The sequence below is a fragment of the Alosa alosa genome, chromosome 14, assembly GCF_017589495.1.
Source record: "Alosa alosa isolate M-15738 ecotype Scorff River chromosome 14, AALO_Geno_1.1, whole genome shotgun sequence".
In the NCBI taxonomy this organism is placed as follows: Eukaryota; Metazoa; Chordata; class Actinopteri; order Clupeiformes; family Clupeidae; genus Alosa; species Alosa alosa.
Genome location: NC_063202.1, coordinates 10,679,441 through 10,694,966, shown reverse-complemented (window position 1 = coordinate 10,694,966; position 15,526 = coordinate 10,679,441). Strand labels below are relative to the sequence as shown.

At 41.6% G+C, this 15,526-nt stretch overlaps 1 protein-coding gene across 1 annotated transcript in view; it reads left to right on the top strand.

Moving 5' to 3' along the window:
• LOC125306784 (ATP-binding cassette sub-family C member 8-like) overlaps positions 1-15,428 on the top strand; it is a 37,696-nt gene extending 22,268 nt beyond the window's left edge. Inside the window, exons 22-40 of the mRNA XM_048262321.1 lie at positions 44-124; positions 323-460; positions 713-820; positions 1,170-1,272; positions 3,672-3,910; positions 5,337-5,503; positions 6,054-6,123; positions 6,704-6,861; positions 7,203-7,295; positions 7,481-7,583; positions 7,792-7,905; positions 8,080-8,200; positions 8,504-8,634; positions 9,198-9,276; positions 9,460-9,568; positions 10,033-10,136; positions 10,775-10,908; positions 14,949-15,011; positions 15,113-15,428. Of these exons, the coding sequence (XP_048118278.1) occupies positions 44-124; positions 323-460; positions 713-820; positions 1,170-1,272; positions 3,672-3,910; positions 5,337-5,503; positions 6,054-6,123; positions 6,704-6,861; positions 7,203-7,295; positions 7,481-7,583; positions 7,792-7,905; positions 8,080-8,200; positions 8,504-8,634; positions 9,198-9,276; positions 9,460-9,568; positions 10,033-10,136; positions 10,775-10,908; positions 14,949-15,011; positions 15,113-15,250 (2,253 nt within the window). The 3' untranslated portion in view covers positions 15,251-15,428. The remainder of the gene's footprint in view (positions 1-43; positions 125-322; positions 461-712; positions 821-1,169; positions 1,273-3,671; positions 3,911-5,336; positions 5,504-6,053; positions 6,124-6,703; positions 6,862-7,202; positions 7,296-7,480; positions 7,584-7,791; positions 7,906-8,079; positions 8,201-8,503; positions 8,635-9,197; positions 9,277-9,459; positions 9,569-10,032; positions 10,137-10,774; positions 10,909-14,948; positions 15,012-15,112) is intronic.
• Positions 15,429-15,526: the final 98 nt, after the last annotated feature.

The window sequence follows — 15,526 nt, the reverse complement described above, 5'->3', positions numbered from 1 at the left end:
CTGTTGGTCCTGCTGGTAACGTGGGCATTTACTCTCTCACCAGGGCATCATTCTGTCCGGCGGGCAGCGCCAACGCATCAGCGTGGCCCGGGCACTGTACCAGCAGACCAGCGTGGTGTTCCTGGTGGGTGATGATGGGACTGTGCACTTATGTTTTACATTTTCCCCACCAATGCATCTTTTCTAGTCATTAAATAACAGCGTTAAATACTCTACACTAAATCTTACTACAGTATAACCACGCATGGGCCGTTGGCACCGATAATAATATATGTAGCACAGGAGACTGGATACCTTTACAGGTGTTTGCTGTTGTCCTCAGGATGACCCTTTCTCCTCCCTGGACATCCACCTGAGTGACCACCTGATGATGCAGGGCATCCTGAGGATGCTGAGGGGGGAGAAAAGGACCGTAGTGCTAGTCACCCACAAGCTCCACTATCTACCCCATGCTGACTGGGTATGAAAATATATTATATTAATATATAATATATATTATGAAAATATAAATAGATATTTTGGAGGAAGTTGAGCTCTGGATCATATGCAGTTATCATTAAAGGAACACACCTGCAGTATACGAGCATAAGCTCAAAATAGACTTTTTTCTCTGCATTTTTACATTGTATATTCTGTGTGGTAATAGTCTTTTTGCCAAAGTTTCACAAAGCATACCTCGCCCTTGGCTGTTAACCATTGTCCCTTAATACAGATCATTGCAATGAGAGATGGAACAGTGCAGACCCAAGGCACACTGAGAGATATCCAGTACTCAGAGCCAGAGCTGTATGAGCAGTGGAGGGCACTCATGTACAGAGAGGTACGCGCCGCGATGCACCATACTGAGCCACGACATACAGTACTGAGCCATGACATACTGAGCCACGACATACTGAGCCATGACATACTGAGCCATGACAGACTTGACAGACAGTCAGACTTGAATTTCCCCTTGGGGAAGTATCTATCTATCTATCTATCTATCTATCTATCTATCTATCTTCACCCTCTCCAACCTTTTCAACTCTCTCCAGCCACCATGAGCTGATTGTGTACTATCAGTACTCAATCAAATATGGTATACTATTGTGTTACATTAATGGCATTATTACAGGAGGACGAATGGACCCGCATTAGCAGGGGACTCTTAACTTTTCTGTTTGTTACAGGAGGCTGGAAAGGAGAGTACGAGTGAGATGAGGAAGAAGAGCTTCCGGAGGAACATGTACTCAAGAGACATACATACCAGAGACGAGGAGGAAGACGATGAAGGTGGGACCACCTTCATCATGATCTGAAGGACTAGATATCTTTGGCTTTTGGTGTTGGTTTCTTTGCTGTTATTTTGATAGTGCACCATCTTTGCCAGAGGCAACTAAATCTTACAAATAATATGTAATTGTACATTACATATAGCATTGGCTGTCATTACATAGAGCAATCACATTAGCAGTGCAAATTGAAAGCAACTTCAAAGCAAGTCCACTTACATGGACTCCAGTGCATGAATTCAGTAGCCTATGACACTGCCCTGGCAGATAGTACAGCCACGGTCAGATTGGTTACAGTTGACCGAGGTTAATTAGCAGCATGACTGAAGCCCAGCAAATCTGCACTGCTAAACTGAGTCACGTAGCCCGAATCCCATTTGGTTATTCGGGGCTGCTTTTGCTGTAGTGCTAGCCTGTTGATGTATTTTCTGTGTAATTTCTGCCGAACCCTGATGTTGACTTTTTTTATTGTTGCTGTTGTTGTTGTTGTTGTTGTTGTTGTTGTTGTTGTTGTTTTCTACGTCTCTGTGTGCTTCCCATGTGTGGACATATGGGATGGCTTCAGCACCTCGTGTTGATAGTAGTGCTCAGAAAGGTCTGGAATGAATGGCATGGTTTTTAAATGGCATTTCCCCCCATACGCATCCAACTGGATGAGGGACATTTTCACAATCATTAATATTAAAATATAGGGTAACTTATGAACTAGATACAGTTCTAGTCTAGATACAGATTAAATAGGCTGCATTTAATTCAATTCAGTCAAGATACAGTTTAGACTAAAGGATGTTCAAAAAGTAAAGACATTTAGTGCCAACAGTTCATATAGGAAACTCAAAATAAGTTACTTTATTAAGTTACTACTAGTTATTTTTATTTTTGTAAGTACAAGGTAGTATGCTTGGTCTTGGCAGACTAAGTCTACTTAAGATGCTGTTACTGCTGTTAGAAGCTGGTACACCAACCTAGTGGTGATGCTGCAGAATTGCTGCTGCATTAAATAATACCATAAAAAACATCAAAAGCACCAGATTTAGAGAAGAGACTTAACACTGTTCCCGTAACTGATTGTGAAAATGGAGGCTTGTTTATTTTAATTCTCATGGTCCATCAACTAGATAAATCCTCATGTAGTCAGAGTAGTTAAGGGATGTTACAGTACTCTTAAAATATTCTAAACCTCTTTCAGTGGGTGAATGTTTTAACGTTTAAACGATAACAGTACCAAAACGTTTGGGACTCACAATGAATTCAGACAGATAAGCTAGGCCAGTTGCAGAATGTGAACAAACCGGTTGGCCAAGTTATATTTTAACAATGCTAATCAATCGAGAAATCAAGATGTTGCCAAGTCTGAATAGTATTCTAATTTAATACATTTGCATCTTACATGATTTCTTCAATTTTACTTCCACTATCCTATATTACGAAGCATAGTATAATTATTAAGTATAGTATGTGATTACTCATTTAAGAATGTAAGAGACTGGCTAGTACAGTTTGATAATATAGTGAAATGAGTGCATTGGAGGATTACAGTAAGTAGAGTTATACAGTAATAAAATTTACATCTAAAGAGACTTTTAAGAACCATCAAAATCCATTTTATCGTTTAAACAGTAACTGATAAACATCCCATCCACAGCCTTTCATCTCTGGTTCCTAAATCAATCATTTAAATGCACGATGCCATTGTCCTATAGAGTATAGTATTAAATCCATTGTCCTATAGAGTATAGTATTAAATCCATTGTCCTATAGAATATAGTATTAAATCCATTGTCCTATAGAATATAGTATTACATTTAAGCTGTAAAACTCCCTTTGTATGGAAACAGAACTAGGTCGTGTTTTGTTCCCTGCATCTATCCTTTGAACTCAGCTCCTTTGAATGCATATAGAATGAATCTAAAGCATGCTGCTGTAGCCAGGGTCAACCTAGAATAGCCCTCTGCTGTTAGTCCCTCACTCTCACCACAAACAAACAGCACGCACCTGTAATTCAGTATCAAGCACACTTCTCACGCCCCCTTTAAACATCTTCAGCTGTAGATGGGGGATGAGCAGAACACCTATAGTATGTAGGACACACAGGTCTGCTGAGGCAGGTAGAGAAAGGGAAAGTAATGGAGGGTACATTTTATCTGAATAATTTGTTTGCCTGTTGTTATTGTTATTTACCCTAATAGTATTACAGTTCTCTGTATTCTGTGCAGTTGTGTGTACAAGAAGGTTATACTACATGAAGTGGCAGGGCTCTAGTCATTAACTTGATATCTCTTTCAATGCTAGTGATTGGCATAGCCATGCAGGTATCAGAGCGCTGTGTTGATGAGATGTGATTACGTGTCAGTGGTCGTGTCTGTTCTCTCGTGTGACGGGGTCTGGTATTCTCCGCAGAGTCTACGACGGATGAGGACAGCCTGGCGGCGGAGCTGCGTCACAGGGAGACCATCCCGTGGCGCTCGTTCAGCGCGTACCTGCGGGCGTCCGGCCTGCTGCTCCTGCTGCTCTTCGTCGTCTCGCAGCTCACCAAGCACTCGCTCATGGTGGCCATCGACTACTGGCTGGCCCACTGGACGTCCAGTGTCATCGTGGCCAAGCTCGCCGCCGCCGAGGGCAACTGCACGTCCGAGCAGGTGCGTTATAGGCAGGTGACTTTGCGGAGTCCGCTTGGGAACTGACACTCTTGACATTTTGTTGCAGCACGCAGCACAGTGAGTCGGACGGTCCACTGGGGAGTTTGGGGCCGAGCCGGCCGACTGGCTCTCTGGACGTGGGAACAGGTGCACGGGGGGTCTCGGCGAGTAGTAAATAACTTTGCGAGGCACGAGTTGTCCTCACATTTCACACAGTCATCTCTTCAGCTCCACAAAGTGCCTACAGCACAGTTGGTGCATGACAGAGTGACAGACCCCTCTCTGCCCACCCCGTCCCACCCAGCTCAGGTCATTGGTCCCAAAGGAATCAACCATACAGGGTGGGAGTGGAGGGCCATGGCAGGGCGACACGCGAGCCCAAAATAAGCCCTATTAGAAGTTAGGCAAGCTGCACTGCACTGCACCCAGAGCTCTCCTGGTTGTGTCCCTGGACCCCTCCGTATGCTTGCCCATGTCCCCCAGGCCTTTGGGTCTGTTGCACAGCTGTTCCTCTCTCTCTCTCTCTCTCTCTCTCTCTCTCTCTCTCTCTCTCTTTCTCTCTCTCTCTCTCCCTCTTTTGTAACTCTCTTCTCCCTCTCAGAACATGCTGTGTCCAGTGTACCCTCACTAAAGGGTCATGTCCCAGCAGCGCTAGCTTTGTGCCGGCTGGCAAATAATCTTTTGTGTATGTTTACATTTTCGTTTAATCATTATTCTATAAATACATCAGTTCATCTAGATCAAATCTATACCACTGTTATAAATCTAAAATGCCGCAATGTAATTGATGATGCAGTTTATTTATGTTTGTCTTGAAATTTGTCTTGATATGGATAAAAAAATCATAAGACGTCCAGATATATATACATAGGTTATTCCTGATGGGGCTGGCAGCTGCGTATAACCCAGTGTTCAAACACAGGTTTGAAAAACAGATGCACTGTTTTATGGAGATCAACAGTTTAATTGCATGTGTTAATCACCCTGGCAAACATCCTCTCTGGTTTGGAGAGGAGAGTGTTTGTCAGTATGCCAGCATGCCTTAAAAGGCACAGCGGTGATAAATATGTTAGCTTGTGGAGGCTTTTGTTCATTTGCTGGAAACCTGTGCTGATCTTTGCCCTCAAAGGGGTACAGTGACTCATGCATGGACACGTGTTCTCAAACATACATCTGCTGTGTGACATTGAGTTCATTTAGGAGATGTGGGGTCTTACAGCCAGGCCAAATAAACAATCCTTTGTAAATGTACCTTCTCGTCTGATTTGCCCCCATCACATCCATCTAGAAGATGTTTCTTTTGTTGTACTGGATGTTGATGAAAGTGTTCTCCTTTACGTAAACAAACAAACAAATAAACAAACAAACAAACCAACAAACCAATAGTCTAATCATGTTCCTGACTCGGAGATGTCTTCCCCTGCAGGCCTGCGTCTTCACTCACTCACCCTACCTGCTGGTGTTCTGCGTCCTCTGCTGTCTGGGTATCGTCCTCTGTCTGGTCACCTCGGTGGCCGTCGAGTGGACAGGACTGCGCGCTGCCACGGAGCTGCATGGCAACCTGCTGAAAATCATCATTCTGGCCCCCATGAGGTAGGCCAGTGTATGACCAGAGCAGGGCGGGGCGTGGGTGGGGTGGGGGTGGGGAGGTTGGCTGTCTCCTCTACCTGGGGAGGTCATACAACTCAGTAAAGAGAATTACAGGCCAAGCTCAGAGGTAAACATCTATATTCTGTGTCAGAAAGTGAAGAGATTAGCACTCAGATGTAGTAGTCAGTGATGCATTTGGCACTATGGCAGCAGTGCTCTCCCTTGCACTGCATTTCTCTTAACTCAGCGAGCAGAGGAGAGGAGATGAGAGGAGAGCAGTGTTGTCTCTGGGCTTCACAGCCCCACCATCTGCTTTTTAGGGTAATGGACTGGACAAGGGCTGTGTCCTGGGAGGCTGTACCGTACCCACTGGTCAGATAATGAACTCCATTTATTGTGCTTCTCTGGCAAAGTCAAGGCCATTTGGCTCAAGCTGTTTATGCTGTCCTGTGATGTTTTTTTCACCAGCTGAGGTTGAGGGTGGAGGGATACCAGAATATTGACAAATCCATGACTGCAATCATTCTGTGTCTGTGATCTGTTTATTTAACAGGCTTTTTGAGACGACTCCCCTGGGTAACATATTAAACAGGTTCTCTGCTGATACCAACACTATTGACCAGGTAAACAGTTTTTTAATGGAGCTGAGCACACCACCATTCACATATCAGGCACTGAATGGAACATTCAGCTCAATCTAAACACACATGCTCTGATATTATAGTGTCCCAGCAAGAAGTACACAACACATGATCTCACATACCACCTCCACACTAAAGGTGATGATATGTCAACTTTTTATGCCTCTGCGCTGGCGATTGTATTATGTTTTCGGGTTGTCTGTATGTCTGTCCATCCCGATCTTCTGAACACAATATCTCAAGAAGGCCTCAAGGCACGTGCTTCAAATTTGGGATGAATGTTTACTTGGACTCTATATTCTATGTATTAGATGCCTCGCCACACAAATGTTTGTCAACCAGAAACCAGTGTTGCTGGGCAGTAACATGACATGTTTTTAATGTTATGATTGGTTGATCAGAAGTTGCATGCTAATGATTGAAGTTGTCCAGATAATTTTTCATTAGTAGAAAGTCATTGGTCAGTTACATGGCTGGGCTGCATTGCCCAAAACATTGCTCTGTGTATCAACACCATCAGTTTGGGCGATGCAGACTGTTGTTTCTGGTGTGTGTTCTGCAGCACATCCCCACCACCCTGGAGTGTCTGAGCCGCTCAACGCTGCTCTGTGTGTCTGCGTTCGGGGTCATCGCCTACATCACTCCGGTCTTCCTCATCACTCTCGCCCCCCTTGGCATCGTCTGTTACTTCATACAGAAGTACTTCCGGGTCGCCTCCAGGTCAGTGCCACTCTAGTCACACAAGAAACTTCTCAGTTTATTCATTCCTCAATCAATCAATCAATCAATCAATCAATCAATCAATCAAGCAAGCAATCAGTCAATCAATCAAGTCAATCAAATCAATCTATAAATGAATGAATCAATCAATCAATCAAGCCAATAACCTATAGCATCCCACTTGACTTCATCTATACTGTACGCCTATAATGTTGTCAAAAGGAATGCACACCCCCATTTTATATTGGTTACCCATGTGGGTTAGAAAGCTACAGTATGTTCTTCAGACAGACTTTAAGAATACGTGTCAGTGCTAATGTATCAGCATTGCCTGTGTGTAGGGATCTTCAGCAGCTGGAGGACACCACCCAGACCCCTCTGCTCTCCCACTACACTGAGACTGTGGAGGGACTCACCACCATCCGCGCCTACAGGTGACACTACCACACACCAGCCAGCAGAGCAATGGAGGCTACAGCTGGAGTTGGAGCTTTGTGGAGATTGGAGAATAATCAGGATGTTTATAAAATATTTTTGAAAATGTACAGAATGAATAAAGAAACTGAAAATGAATGAACTGAAAATAACATTTCCCATGTTATTATTTATTGTACTACAGGTATGAACAAAGATTCAAGAAGAAACTCCTGGAATATGCAGATGCAAACAACATCGCCTCCCTCTTCCTGACCACAGCCAATCGCTGGCTAGAAGTTCGCATGGTAATACATCTCAGTCATTTAATTTTTTTTTTGTCTTTTATGAATAGCTGATTTATAATAATTTCGTAATAGTGATATTCAAGTTTGTTTTATAATATATTGAAATGATGACTCTTATTCTTTTAAATAATTCATCATTCAGCAGTGTGTTGGCAAATGTTAGGAGTCATTTATTTTGTACTGAAACCCCTGTGTGTCCTCTGTATAGGAATATATTGGGGCTTTCGTTGTTCTGATTGCTGCGGTGGCATCCATTAGTAACTCCCTACATAGCCAGCTCTCAGCAGGGCAAGTTGGGCTAGCCCTGACATATGCACTCATGGTACAGTATGTCTCTAACTCAATGTCAATTCATGTCATTATATTATATATTATATTAATCTACATGATTGTATAATCTAAACAGTTACACCAGGCATTTTATAGTACTCATCTGTGAAAGCCTTGTGATAAGCCAATGGCATGTGATAACTTAAGCCACTGTTTATACCTGTAGGTGTCCAATTACCTGAACTGGATGGTGCGTAACTTGGCAGACATGGAGGTGCAGCTGGGCTGTGTGAAGAGGATCAGCAGCCTCCTGCAGACGGACCCAGAGCCCAACCAGGGGCTCATGAGTGAGTTACAGAGCAGACAGTAGCTGTGCTTACTGACAGTGAACAGGAGTTCTGTCCTGATGCTGTGAAAGATGCTGTGTCAATGAAGTGGTGGTGGTGGAGTGTTTTAAGAGCCTGCTAAACAATGTGCCATCTCTCATAATTGTAACAGTACTTCACTGAATTTCCTTTTGTGTTTTTTGTGTCTTTTGTGTGTGTGTGTGTGCGTGCGCGTGCGTGCGTGCGCGTGCGTGTGTGTGTGTGTTTGGGGGCGGTGTTTGTTGTGTGTGTGTGTGTGTGTGTGTGTGTGTGTGTGTCTCACAGCACCAGCACAAGTACCAGCCAAGTGGCCGCAGCGCGGTGAGATCAACATCGAGAACCTGAGTGTGCGTTACGCCAGTGGACTAAAGCCAGCCCTGAAGCATGTCAACACTCACATCCGACCTGGTCAGAAGGTACCAGACAGAGGTTCATCCTTGAAACACCGGTGAAAATATGGTCACCTTATTGTAGGAGTGACATTACTGTACAAATGTCAAGAATTGGTATTTACCCCTTGTTGTCACTTTCAATGTACAGGGTACCCCTTTCAGTGTAATATTTTAAATGTGCAGGGCAGTCCAGTAGACCTTCATGGAACCCTGTTCATTAGAAAATGATGCTCAAGTGGGTACCCTACCCAGTATGTTAAAAGATGATGAAAAGGGTCAATTCATGACCTGCTCCACCACTTTACAAGTTACACAGTGCAATAGCACTTCATGACCCACTCCACCACTTTACAAGTTACACAGTGCAACAGCACTTCATGACCCACTCCACCACTTTACAAGTTACACAGTGCAGGCATTCTGAGTATGCAGTGGCAATGACAGAGACTCAATTCTCCCTACAAGTCAGTGTACCAAATGTGTTCACAGTGAGTTTGAAACCATAACTTTAAGGTACAAAACTACAGTGTGTTGCTTTACTTTAAACGTGTGATGCAGTAAGTGACAGACTAAACGTGCCTCCGTAGGTTGGGATCTGTGGCAGAACAGGAAGTGGAAAGTCCTCTTTCTCCCTGGCTCTGTTCAGAATGGTGGACACGTTTGAAGGTTTGTATTGCTTCACTGGACATCAACTGGACTGGACTGGACTTTCATGCTTTTACAGTAAAATTAATAAAAACGTTTGGGCGTATTAGAGAGAAAGACAAAAGACAGAGATGGAGAATTAGTCTCATGTTTTCTGTTTGGTTGGTGAATTTTTAATCCAGGTGTTTTTCATATCTTCCTTAGGACAAATTATAGTAGATGGGATCAACATAGCTAAGCTCCCACTCCAGATTCTAAGGTCACGCTTTTCAATCATTCTGCAGGATCCTTTCATGTTCAGCGGGACCATTCGGTGAGCATTTGGAAGTCATTAATCCCTGTTGTGTGCCCCGGCTCTACTCCAAGCTAAAATACAATAAACAGCTATGTTAACTGCCATGGCCATTCTGTCATCACTGTGCAGGGTAGGAAATCCCTCTCTGGTGTGAGATTAGAATAGGCCTCCTGACATAACAGGGAAAATAAAGGCATGAACACTCTGAGAATTTTCCAGTAGATCATAACAAACTGCCTGTCGTCTATAGCATTCAGTAAGCTATTTATGTTAGCCATATACCCATACATATTCATAATTTCATATATAAACATAATTTCACTACTGTGTCCTAAAAATATAACCTGAAAAGAATCTATGCTACACCTTCATACTTTGCAACATCTCACCCATGGATAACATACAGGCTCATTCACACATAATTTTGTTCATGTGTTTCTCTCTCTCTAACCATCCTCACATCCCCTCTGTCTGCTCTGTAGGTTTAACTTAGACCCTGAGAGGAAGGCCTCAGACAGGATGTTGTGGGAGGCTCTGGAGATCGCCCAGCTCATGCCAGTGGTCAAGGCTCTGCCTGGTGGCCTTGGTAAGACAAACGTGATGACCAATAAGATAAATTTACATATTTTTTGAAAAATTACTGCATAAAAATATACTTCAGTAGCATTAGTATCCATGGGCTATTTTAATACACTACTATGTTACAGATTGTTCCCTAGGCCTGAGTGGGTTTCAAATCCTCACTCTTTCAGAGCCTTTAGTAAATGTCCTAATGTCATAGAGGAGGATGTCATGAACTGTACAGGCTGATTCAGAACAAAAACAATGCTTGAACGTTCTATTTGGGCCCCAATCTACTTCCTCTGCATTAAGATAACATATGGAATGTTAAAAAGGAAGTCTTGTGGGGCCAACTATGATGCTGATAATGGAACTCTCTTGAAAGGGTCCATAGCCTTAGGTAGAGTTGCCACAGAGATTTAATAGTCTGTGTGGAGTGGTTTGTTAGAGCTTGGAGTTATTACAGAACATTAGGTTACAGAACATCACTGCTGGCTGATCTGACAAGGTGGCATTCTTCTACATGACTAACCTTCAATACACACTGTGCTTCTACCATCTCCTTAAAAAGTTGTACTTGATAAAAGTTAGATGACACTTTCACTCTGGCTATGTGCTTTTTGTACAGTATTTTTTGTCAACGCCTCTTCTCTCGTGTTGTAGATTCGATGGTAACAGAAGGGGGAGAAAACTTTAGCCAAGGTCAGCGTCAGCTGTTCTGTCTTGCGAGAGCATTTGTGCGAAAGAGTAGCATCTTGATCATGGACGAGGCCACTGCTTCAATAGACATGGCCACGGTAAGATGCATTTCAATATTACATGAACATATTATATGAACAGCCACATCTGCTGGTGTCAATATGTTAGAGCATTACGTAATTATTACATACACAACCCCAAATCAGACAAAGTTGGGACGTTGTATAAAGTTGGGACGTTGTGTTGGGACGATGTGTAAAGTGTGAATAAAACAGAATGGAATAATCTGCAAATCTCATAAACGTATATTTTGCCGCAAAAAGACACAGACAACATCAAATGTTGAAAATGACTAATTTCACTATTTCATGGAAAATATATGTTCATTTTGAATATGATACAGCAACATGTTTCAAAACAAGTTGGGGCGGGGGCACCAAAAAAATAGCTGGAGGCAGAGTCTCTCAGGAGTAAAGATGTGGAGGTGTTCACAAATATAGTTGCACACGAGTCAACTTTGGCGAATTCGCTTCCTTTGAGTATATTGCCCTCACTCTGAAGGCTGACCCAGCTGTACTTCTATTAACCTTATACCGCCCTCCTAAACTATGGACTGGCTTTCTCGACCAGTTTTCTGAACTTATGTCGCTCATCATCACTAGCTATGATCGGATAATTGTAAATGGCGACTTCAATATTCATGTCAATAAGACAACTGATGCTAAAGCCAGTAAGTTCCTTAATGTGTTGGACAGTTTAGAGCTAAAGCAGCATGTTACAGGACCCACCCACAACCTTGGCAACACCCTCGATCTAGTCATTTCCAGAGGGATAGAAGTCACAGACTTATCAGTAAATGATATAAATATGTCTGATCATCATTGTGTATCTTTTAATATAGTACTACATACTCCAAAAATTCATCCCGAAATTGCAATCAAATGCGACTCTTGGACATTAGAGCAGAACAGCAGTTCATAGCTCTTATAGACTCCATAAATTTAGATATTTTACATCATCCCATTGATCAAATGGTAGAGGCTCTCAATCGTGAATTAGGGCTCTGCTTGACAGAGTGGCACCCTTAAAGACTAAAAAAAAGGCCCTGTAGCAAACTGACACCTTGGATGAACGAAAATATCCATGATCTAAAAAGATCATGTAGGAAAGCTGAGAGAACATGGAGAAAAACTAAGTTACAGGTTCACCGTGCCATTCTAAAAGAAAAATTGCAAATTATAATAGAGCTATTCGGAATGAGAGGAGGAACCACTTCTCTAAGGTAATTGCTGAAAACAGTGGAAACTCTAGGGTGTTGTTCTCTACCATTGATAGGCTATTGCATCAAACACCTTTTGATACACTCAGTCAGGCATCCTCTCTAAGATGCGAAGAATTTGCAGACTTCTTCAAAAACAAAGTCATTTCTATAAGGGAGGCTATTGGTAACACAAGTAATATGTTTGATAGTACACCCAAAAACAGCCCCCAAAATTAAGGTCCTTTAGCACTATTACTCAATCTGAGCTTGGTAAAATTATAACTCAAACCGGCTCCTCAACATGTGTTTTAGATCCAATCCCTACTACATTCCTCAAAAAAAGTATATGATGGCTTAGCTCCCTTTTTTCTCAAGGTAATAAATACCTCATTAGAAACAGGTATATTTCCAACTGCTTTTAAAACCGCTGTTGTGAAACCTTTACTTAAAAAGTCAAATCTTGACCATACCAATCTGAGCAACTACAGGCCTATATCAAATCTATCGTTTTTGAGCAAAGTACTTGAAAAGTTGTTTGTAATCAGTTAAATACCTTCCTCAACGAAAACAGTATCCTTGAAAAATTCCAATCAGGTTTTAGATCAAATCACAGCACAGAAACGGCTCTAGTAAAAATAGTCAATGATCTCAGACTAGCTACCGACTCAAACAAAGTCTCAATCCTTATTCTTCTGGATTTGAGTGCGGCATTTGACACCATTGATCATAGCATCCTAATTCACCGCCTTACTTGAAGTGGGTGGGTCTCTCTGATAATGCTCTAAACTGGTTTCAAACCTACATTACTGGCAGAATTTTTTATATCAGTCTAGGAGATCATGTATCTGAAAACATGACTTGCCTTTTGGTGTGGCCCAGGGAGCTGCCTTGGTCCCCTGCTATTTTCTCTATATATGCTTCCATTGGGAAACGTCATAAGTCAGCATAATGTAAACTTCCACAGCTACGCAGATGATACCCAATTGTATCTTTCTGTGGAGCCAACTAACCCAGATGGCCTTTGCTCCCTCACTGCATGCCTAACCTCCATTAATCAGTGGATGAGCAAAAACTTTTTTGAAACTAAATGACAAAACAGAGGTACTTCTGGTTGGACCAAAACTAAAGCGAGATATTATTCTTAGTAATCTGGGGAACTTGGCACACCAGGTCAAACCAAAAGTAACAAGCCTCGGTGTCATCTTAGATGCAGAGTTAAGTTTTAAGCCCCATATCAGTAAAGTTACTCAGACAGCCTATTTCCACTTGAGAAACATTGCCAAAGTGCGGCCCTTTTTAACTCAACAAGATGCAGAAAAACTAATTCGCCTTTATCACTAGCAGGTTAGACTACTGCAATGCACTTTTCACTGGTCTTCCCAAAAACATCTAAAGAAATTGGCACTCATACAGAACTCTGCGGCTAGACTTTTAACTAAGACTAAGAAGAGAGAACACATCACCCTGTGTTGGCTGAACTGCACTGGCTCCCTATTTCCTATAGAATTGATTTTAAGGTTATGTTAATTACTTACAAAGCTCTGAATGGCATAGCACCTTCATATATCTCTGAGCTTTTAATATCTTATCAACCACAAAGGAAACTTAGATCATCCAATTCTAATCTTTTAATCGTACCCAAAGTGCTCCACAAACAAAGTAGAGAAGCTGCGTTTATCCATTATGCCCCCAAACTATGGAACACCCTGCCTCTGTACATCAAGCAGGCGAGTTCAGTAAATATTTTTAAAAAAGATCTGAAAACATACCTGTACAGGAAAGCTTTTAGTTAACTCATCTTATCCTGTAGACTACATTTTCAGATTATTCTACATCTGCTACTATTTGAGGGCGCAGCCAGCCAGAAGCAGATGGGCTCCCCCTATTAAGTCAGGTTCTGCTCAAGGTTTCTTCCTGGAATATGGGAGTTTTTCCTTGCCACAGTTGCCATATGGCGTGCTTGTGGGGGGTAAGAGGGTTAAGGCTGCCAGTCTTATGATGTCATTTTCTATATTTTTGATATGTTGCTGAGTATATCATAAACAGCAAAGAAAAGTGATTGATAATGACTGACTGACTATTATTGTGTTACATGCTTCAAATGTAAAGCACTTTGAGCTGCATTCTGTGTATGAAAGGTGCTATACAAATAAAGCTTTATTATTATTATTATTATTATTCATCACTCTGTGAAACCTGTGGGGACAAATGATGAAATAATGTCATATTAATGCTTCTTAACATTAAATTGTGAAATATTTGGGGAGTTCATCATCTACAGTAGGCCCTACATAATATTATTAGAATATTCCGAAAACCCAAATAAATCTTTGCAAACAAGGGATAGAATATTTTTTTTTTATTGAGAATCATTGTATGGGCTCACACTTCTGATAACCATTGTCTATGAGCACTGTTTGACACTCAATTCAGAAATGCTAGTGTAAACTTTACTTTTTTACTTTTTAACAGCCAAACTTGTATTTATACATGATACAGAAATACCACCATCTTATCTGAGCCTGAGCTTGTTTATAATGGACTGAGGTAACATGAAAAAAGGTCCTGTGATTAGACCAATCAAAATGTGCAATTCTTTTTGGAAATCATGGACTCATCCTTTTTGCTGCTAAATATGGGTTTACAAGTTTTTATTTGCATTTTACACAATGTCTGAACTTTTTCTGATTTGGGGTTATATATATAGTGAACCATGGTCAATTTAACCATTGCCTCTATATGAATTTCACCTTCCATTGCATTAGCTAAGAGTAAGACAATGAAATGACAGACTGTAGGAGGTCAGCATTGTGGACAGGGCTTCAGCACAGCCTTATGTCAATCAGCTAATTATAGACCCTATCTCTGCTTCAACAGGAAAGCATTCTGCAAAAAGTTGTCATGACGGCCTTTGCAGATAGGACTGTCGTCACCATAGCGGTAAGTAACATTTGCTCTATACGCTGTATTAGTCTCTATTGCAACATTTTGTTATCAGTATTCTATTCACGATACATAAACTGAAATCTTTGTGTTTTCAGCATCGTGTCAATACCATACTGAATTCTGATGTGGTGATTGTGATGAAGCGTGGAGTCATTGTGGAATATGACGAGCCAGGAGTACTTTTGGGACAATCAGACAGTGTGTTTGCGTCTTTTGTGAGAGCTGACAAATGATGGATTGACTGAGAAGAGAACTTTTTTTAAGATAACATTTGTTTGTATATTTGTTGATCATTTTGTATATTGTTGGCAATAAAACATATTTTGTCTTTATACAATAATGTTGTTGTTAATGCCCAGAGGAAATAGACTTTGGACTGGAAAATCAGGGAGAATAGCCTATACATTTACAGCTCAGTTAAGTTGTATATTAGTAGATTCCCAGACTCAAGGACAGGTGGTCCGACATGTCATGAGTCTGTTTTTGGGACAACTATTAAATAAACTAAG